The sequence below is a fragment of the Camellia sinensis genome, chromosome 3 (assembly GCF_055761805.1).
Source record: "Camellia sinensis isolate YWXY chromosome 3, ASM5576180v1, whole genome shotgun sequence".
In the NCBI taxonomy this organism is placed as follows: Eukaryota; Viridiplantae; Streptophyta; class Magnoliopsida; order Ericales; family Theaceae; genus Camellia; species Camellia sinensis.
The window spans coordinates 201,112,174-201,120,887 of record NC_138963.1 but is presented as its reverse complement, the minus strand read 5'-3'; the positions used below and the strand labels follow the sequence as shown (position 1 = coordinate 201,120,887).

The 8,714-nt window shown below is 31.0% G+C and overlaps 1 protein-coding gene across 1 annotated transcript; it reads right to left on the bottom strand.

Annotated features, from left to right (window-relative positions):
* Positions 1 to 1,006: 1,006 nt before the first annotated feature.
* Positions 1,007 to 3,803, bottom strand: LOC114321195 (putative receptor protein kinase ZmPK1). Its single transcript, XM_082921953.1, has one exon. It carries the CDS (start codon positions 3,758 to 3,760, stop codon positions 1,259 to 1,261), a length of 2,502 nt encoding a protein of 833 aa, XP_082778079.1. The 5' UTR covers positions 3,761 to 3,803; the 3' UTR covers positions 1,007 to 1,258.
* Between the last annotated feature and the right edge of the window lie 4,911 nt (positions 3,804 to 8,714).

Here is an 8,714-nt window from a genome sequence, read left to right as displayed (position 1 = left end):
TAACTCCAATTATGCTATTGGATGATAATTTTAATTTTTTTAAATTGAAAAATACATTTATTTTAATGTGTTGGAAAATTCTACACGCGCGTGCGCGCACACACACACACACATATATATAGGGTCTTGTTAATGATAACAATAAGAGCCATATAATACCAAAATATTTAAAATCCTAATACATATTTTATATATCTATTGGCACCATAAATTTGAAATTTTCTGTTGACAGGGGTATGGACATGTGCGGAAGAGGTTTAAGAGTCAAGGGCACGAAATTAGTAGCCCAAGAAAGAAGATTAAGGATGTGACATTTGGCAGTCCTAGAAGGAAAGAGAGTTGCAGTAGTTGCAGATTATGGGCAGATGTGGGAGCCAGCAAGTGGACATATGGCAGCATGGTATGGCTAGTGAAACCATATAAAAGCTGAAAATTGGAAGAGGAGAAGACTTTCAACCAAATTCATAACTCATGTGAAATCTAGGAGTAGTGTGACTTATTTAGGAATAGTTCTTGTACTTAGGAGTAGTTCATCTGTAACTTAGTGTTTGTAACCATGTTTATCCCTGCTGATTGTGATGCTATCTAAACTTGTAATTTGATTCTTGTAATTAAGTGACAAGTTTTAGTGTTGTTCAATCGGATTTCAGGATGTTTGTAATTGTTTCTTTACATTACACCTCCAAAGAAGTTCTTAAATTTGTCAAGGCATAAAATACCAACCACAATTGCTTGGTTTGTTTGTTGTTTGTGAAAATCAATTTCTCCTATCGAATCTTCCCTGTTGATTTGATCCAAACTAGATTTTCGCTAATAATATCCAAACACTTTTACTTATTTTTATTCATTCTTTACACAACACTAACAACAACTTTTAAGGTTATTTTTAGCATTTTCCTTATATACAAAGAGGTATTTAGAGGAGTCTTATAGAAATGTTTTTACTTTCTAACATTCCTAAATCCACAAAATCACTCATTTATCAATAACTTTTTAACATGATAAATGAGAACAGCACGATTTAAACGCTATAAATAGATTGGGATGGGATGATATAATTTTTGGTACAAAAGATCGAGAACCATGAAAAACAGTACAAAAACACACACAATCTAAAAAGTAGGTAACTAGTAGCCTTCTCCTTTGCCATGCTGGGGGGAGGAATGATTGTTGCTTGTTACATTTAGAGAAACTTCAATTTGGCCTTTGCTAATAATCTTTATATTATTTATTTATTTTGCCGACGCCTTTTATTTTTCTAATAATTATCTGCCTCATGGCGCAGAAGCCTCTCTACTACTTGGCTCATGGTTGGTCTTGCATCTTTGTCTTCCTCTGCACACTGTAATGCCACTTCAACTAATATTTCCATCTTACTTGCGTCATATCTATCCTTTATCAGTGGATCTATGATCTCTTCAAGCCACAATTCCTTTGGAACATTTTCATTCATCTTCTCTCTTACCCACTTAACTATGCCCCTTTGTTCCATCTCCCCTGAATTGTCAGAGGTGTGAGGAACTATCATCGGGCTTTTTCCGGTGACCATCTCCAACACCACCACTCCGTAGCTGTAAACATCAACTTTGGACGTGATTCGAAAATTGAAAATCCACTCAGGAGCCATGTAACCTCTTGTTCCTCTTACTCTGGAGAAGCCTGAGTCATGTCCATCACCTCTGTTCAATAGCTTTGAGAGACCGAAATCAGCAACCTTTGGCTGGTAATTGGAGTCCAAGAGAATATTCTGAGGCTTCACATCACAGTGGAGAACCCACTCCAAGCACTCATCATGCAAATAAGCCAGACCTTTTGCGGAGCCTACCGCAATATAAAACCTTTTCTCCCAATCGAGGGTATTGGAAGTAAGATTTTCTGCCAAGGACCCGCGCTCCATGTACTCGTACACCAAAAGCCGGTGTTTCCCGTCCACGCAATATCCCCATACCTCTATCAAGTTCATGTGGTTAACTCTTCCAATGGTGCTTACCTCGGCCAAGAATTCATGTTCTCCTTGGTTAGCTTCATTGAGCCGCTTGATTGCTGCAACTCGACGATCAGGCAATATACCCTTGTATACCACGCCACCACTTCCTCTTCCAATCTCTTCACGAAAGTTATGCGTTGCTTTCTTTAGCTCATCGTAGGTGAATTTTCTAAATCCAGTCGTGACTTGAAGGTAACTTTGTGTAGTTGCACTTGAATTTTGACGGTTTCTATACAATAAGTACAACACCAAACAAATACAAATAATCTCAACTCCTCCAACAGCACTGGCAAACCAAACCATGAACTGCAATGTCCCATTTTTTTTGGGTTTCTTGTAACTTCTGTCGAGCCGCAAACGAAGTGGGTGACAGGAATTTGAGTTGAATACTTGAAGATGCTTTGCATAAAATGGGATTAAGGCTTTTTGCGATTTTATGTATGTAGTATCTGGAAAACTTGGTGCACGATATCCATTGAAAAGTTGTGTCTTGCGGAAGCAATTGTAAAAACCACTACCCCAATCAAATTTGTATTGAAACCCAGAGCAGTTACAGCTTTGTAAGCATTCTTTCGCACACCTCTTGAAGGTATAATTGCTATAGGGCCCAATATCATAGCCATAGAATTCAACATGATGAAGCGGGAGGAAACCAACCTTACTATCGTTGCAAGAGAGACTGAAATCTGGCTCACATCCGAGAGATTGGTCTGTCTCATTTTTGATCTTGTACCCTGGTATACAAGAGCATCTCCTACCAGATTTCTCATGGGGAACATAAGTACACAAACTGTTGGGTCCGCAGATGCCATGGATCTTGCACGGTTCAGATTTGGCTTGCCAAGTCACGTTCCAAATTTTGTTTTTCTCGTCTAGACTGTACATTCGAATGTTGCCATCGTGATCCATGGTTAATCTTCTGTGAATCCCGATTCCAGAATCTGCAGCTATGAATTGAAAATCATCTGTTGATTTGAAATGGCCCGAGGAGTTGAATACAGCAATTCTGCTACTGTTGTAAGTAGACCTTCCGGCCTCCCAGCTTTTTTGCCATGGGTTTGGCCAATACTTGCTCGATACTTCAGGGCCATCATAGACAAGACAGAGGACGTTTTCGTCATCGAAAAATAGCTTGTAGAAACCAGAAGAATAATTGGTTTGGCTTCGAGATGACACAAGCTTTGTGTTTCTGGTGAGTGGTTGGTTGGGAAGAAGGGTATCGGTTGGTGACTGAAAACTTTGCCAAAGAATTAAACCCTCCGATGTAAGAACAAGGTTACCGGTGTCATTCAATAGCAATTGCACTGAAGATACTGACTTTGTTTCGGTGGCCCAAACAATGGATTGGCCGGCATCTGTCAAGATGAGATTGCCATTTTTAAGGAGGGTGAGCTTGGATAGTCTTCCATTAATGGGTTGGTCTCGATTGGCCATCCAGACTGTGGTGTAACTCCCATCATACAATGGTTCACTGTACCAAATAGCAAAGCAATAAGCATTGACGCCAACAGAGTAGAAGCCTGCCGAGAATACACCGTTTGGTGAAATCAAAACAATGTCCGGCTTCTCCACTGAGAGAGATGATCGTTCACTCATGTTATATATGTATGGTGTTGAAAATGAAAAGGATGGGAATAACAGGACCAATGGAATAATAAGGATCAAAATTGGCGTAGCCATGAAGTGCTGATGCTGCATATGAATTTCTTGAGGAGTTGTAGTTGTTGTGCGATGGTGGTGGTGAATATATATAGTACATGTCATCAGCTCCATGGACAGTGTATTAGTCTAGCAAAATTTAATTTTCCCTTTAATGGGGTGTGAATTGGCTCCATGCCATGAATATTTTGTTAACAACAATGCTACGGACCATTAAATTTCTACCACTAACACCACTGACAAGAAAAAAAAAAAAAAAAACAAATATTATGACACAAAACACATGTGGCAGTGGGTGGGACCCACTGCCACCCACTGCCACATCCCTAGTACAACTACTAATTAGTGGTTTACATCATTTTTCATTTTGTTAATATGCATTGAATGCCTATTCGAAAGGATAATTGATCCAAACAACGGGTTTGAATGAGTCGAAAGGGGCTTCTTGGTGGCAAAAATTCTATCGACAATGAAAATTTATCTCACATTTTATTCTAAAAGTGAGGGTTATTTTGAAAAGTGATTATTTTAGTTGATTTTTTTATAGTGATTTTTATTTTTTTAGCTATTTTAAGTTAGGACAATTCTTAAATGTGTAGGTGCGTATCATATCTACAATGAATTTAACTACATAATAACTATAATGAACTTACGCAAGTATATATAGTATGCACCTTGCACATCCAAGTATTTTCCTTAATTATTACCAAAACAAACTTAACTATATGATATAAATTTAAAGTTATTAGGATGTGAGTTATATCTACTATGAATGTAGACGATTAATTTAGTTTTATAGAATCTTTAGTTTTTTGGAGAGATAATATCAATGTTCTTGATGGTGGTGATGGGAGATTCTTTACTTTAATATTCATTTTTTTATTTAAATTCAATGGTAACTAATTCATTTAAATTCAAGTTTAAATAAGTTTGTAAGATAGAACACATTTACAATTTATATATGAATTTGGATTAATTTAAATGGGTTTTAAACTAGTAAAATTGGTCGGATTCATAGTTTTATGTTAATTTTGTCAACTCTGATCTAGAATTAAATATTATCTCATGATATTTGTTGGGATAAGTATATTTGAAATGATGAAATTTGAGAAAAAAGATAAAGTACAATTTTTTTTTTAATTTTTATAATTATTGTTGTACAACTATAATCTTTATTATCAAATATTTCAAATTCAAGTAACTATTTTCATCATTATTATTTCTAATTCTTCATAATCTATTACGATAAAACCTACCAATTCAATCTTAAATTCACATTTCAACTGTGTTGTATGTAAATTTGAGTTTTCTCTTTAAACATGTATAGAGATCAACTCCTTCATTTTGTTCAAGAAAAAAAATTCTTTTCAGGTCTTTCTAATATATAATTATTTAAAAAGTATATAAAAATTAAATTTTTTTAAAAAAAATTAACTAAAGACAAAAGAAACATAAATTCAAATTTTTTGGTTAAATAATGATTGTTTTGGTTTCTTTGGTCTTTAGTAGATTTTTTTTTTTTTTTAAATTAGAGAAAAAAATTAGGGCATTCTCACCTATTCGGTACCAAAGTATTTATTTTATTGTTATTTTTAATTAAAGTTCACTAAAAATAAAAATAAAAAATTAATTTTTTTTTTTTTTTTTTTTTTTTTTTTTTTTGTCAAAGGCACACTTACCAGTCAATTAATCAATTTGAAGGACAGTTGCTCTGTAAGTAGTAGTAGATATTATCTCAAATGATGGTACCAAAAATATTTTAAATAATTACTTTTATATTATTATTTCAAATTTCAGATCTATCATATTTTATTAAGATATTTCAAAAAACTTAAAATTATATAAATTGAGTTGAGAATTTGATTTTTTAGTATTTTTTAATATTTTATATAAAAATGTGAAAAAAAATAAAGATGAGAATTGATTTTTTTTTTTATAATGATTTTTTAGTTAAAATTGTGACTTTTAAAAATAAGCCATTTAACTTGTGATGTTGTAAATTTAAATTGTTTTACTTTGTGATTATAATCAGGATCTTTTTGTTTTAAAATTATTTTATTTATGTGATTATTATGGAGATCTTTTTATTTTAAATCTATAACACCACTTTATTTTATTTTTTAGTCTTTACAGTCACACTAGAGTCAAAAAAAAACAAAAAACAAAAAAGGAGTCGTTCTCTGCCCCACATTTTTTCCAACCAGGGCCGGCGCTTGACTTTGACGTCTCTTCCCTGGTAGATGGGAAATGAGAGAGATGATGTCTGGATGGAACTTATTATTTGTACCACCAGGAATTCTATAAGAGAAATAATGTGTGGATGGAATTTAAATGTAGGGTTTTCTGATTTTAAATTGTCACCTTAATTTGAGTATATATTTAAATTTGATATATTTATTTTCGAATTAATTTTTGTGATTTGAACCGTTTACTGTTTAGAATTTGTTAAATAAAATATTTATGTAAAAAATAATTGAATGTGGATAGTTATATATTTGAACTGTATTTATTTTAAAAAATATATGATAAATATAATTTTAAAAATAATTATTCATTTTTGTAATACAAACTAATTGCTTTTATATTTTTAGTATGAATATTTTACGAGTCTTAAAAAATGAACGGTTCAAATTATTGAAATTGGTCTCAAAACGAGCTTATCAAACCCTAATGTTCTCTCAAATTGAGATGACCAAACCCTAATTGTATATATTTAAAATATTTTTTTGTGATTGTAGAAGTGCTGGTTCTGATATTAGCACTTGCGCAAACTCTTTGATCACTCACTTTTTTATTTTTATTTTTATTTCTATTTTTATTTTTATTATTCTTACTAATTAATACTCCTTTTTAGGATAAATTACAAATACATCTCTTGAGATTTACTTAAAATATGAATGGTCGCTTATGATTTTTGAAATTACATCTCACCCCTTGCAATTTCTAATGAAAATAAATGGCCTATTTTATTAATAAATTATCAAATTAATTAACAATTTTTAATGATGTTTGAAATTTATTTCAATTAATAATTGAGATAATTTTATTATTGTATAGGAGAGTAGTTAGAAATTTTATTTTTTTCAATTAATTCTGTTAAATAAAAAATTCTAATAAGGAGGTATTTGTAATTTTTCAAACTACATGGGACAATCTGTATTTGAAGCGAACCTCAGGGAGTGTACTTGTAAAGATAAATTACACTTTGCCCCCTTTATGTTCGACCACTATTCCACTTTGGCTCTTAAAGTTTATTTTTTCTCACTTTAACCCTTTATGTTTTAAGTTTTTTTTCAGTTTACTCCTAAAATTAATTTTTATTCAAAATTAGACAAAAAATGCCATAATAATTATCACATGAAAATTTTATTATTATAGTATAAGTTTATGTTACTTAGAGATGTGAGTTATATATAATAAAGGGTAAATTACACTTATCTCCCCTAAGGTTTCTGACAAATACACAGATCTCCCCTGTAGTTTCAATAATTACAGAAACCTTCCCTACTTTAACTGACAATATCAAGACTCTCCCATTTTTTGACTGTCATTCACACAATTTTTCTAAATTAGTTTAACAGATATATGTACACACATTCAAACATAGGAGCAATTTTTTTTTTTTTTTCCCCTTCTAACAGATATATATACATGCAAATATATAAACATGCTATAAGCCATTCCACCTCAATATATAGGCCCCGTTTGGTAGAGCTGTGGAAAAGTGATTATAGATTATAACTTAACAGATTATAGCTTATAGCTGTGAACATAAGCTGTTAACCTGTTTGGTGCAACTGTGGAATTATGGATTTAAGTAGCGCAGTAGTGTTTAGTTAACAAGTTGTAAAATAGTTTTTTACTGTATAATTGTCCTTTCTACCCTTATATGATATAAAAATGATTATTTTGTCATTTTTTTCAATTTTAATTTTCATTAATAAAAGTTAATATAATTAGTATTAATTAGTATCAATTAATATAAAAATTGATACATTTGCTAAAAATGAATGGAAGTATTATTGTCACAATTATTTTCCATTATAAATTAATTAGTATTAATTAATTTCTTAATTAGTATCAATTAATAGTAAAATTATTAATTAGTATCAATTAATGGCTTAATTAGTCTCAATTAATACTAAAATTATTAATTAATATATATATATATTAATGTTAATATTTTATTTTTATTAGTATCAATTAATATTAATAATCAACCATTGTTATTAATTAGTATCAATTAATAAATAATTCATTACAAAAGTATACAATATTAACTTATTAATAATTAATACCAATTAATATTGATTTTTTTCTTTTTCTTCAGAAATATACAATTTTTTATTTTTTAATTAATATAAAAATATACAATATGAATTCATTAATAATTAATACCAATTAATAATTATTTTTCAATTAATATTGATTTTTTTCTTTTTCTTCAGAAATATATAATTTTTTATTTTTTAATTAATATTAATATTTGGGTATTGATGAGGGCATTTAAGTAATTTTAGCCTCTCACACCAGCTGCGCGCTTAAGTAAAAAATTTAAGCACCCCCTAACTAACTTTTGAGATAAGTTGAGAAATAGCTTGATTTAAGCTATAAGCTGGTTAACTTAAGCTGCACCAAACACAATATTTTAGCTTAAATTAAGCTAAAAACTGAAATAAGCAGCTTATAAGTTCTACCAAACATGCCTATACATACAAATATACAACCAAGAGGACTTCATATTCCATTATACCTTGTAAGAACTAGTAGACTTCTTAGGCATTGCCTGGGAAGTGGGTTTGGGTGGGTTTGGGGCTGAAATAGTCACAAAGAATAAAATAAGATTTTTAGCCTTAACAAGACAAAACATCACATTCAACCCATAATTATTACATTTTTTCTCTCACAAAAAATTCAAAAAAAGCCAAAAAAACCAAATGCCCTTCCCAAACCAGACTTTTTAGTCCCAGGCTAAAGTAGTCAAAAAAGCCAAAAAGCCAACCCATTTCCCCAACCAAGCCTTAGTAGCATGATTTGTCTCTACCTAGAAGTAACAATTCATAAAATT

Excerpts from the sequence above, each read along its gene's own strand:
- LOC114321195 (XM_082921953.1), bottom strand. The coding sequence starts at position 3,760 with ATGGAGCTGATGACATGTACTATATATATTCACCACCACCATCGCACA.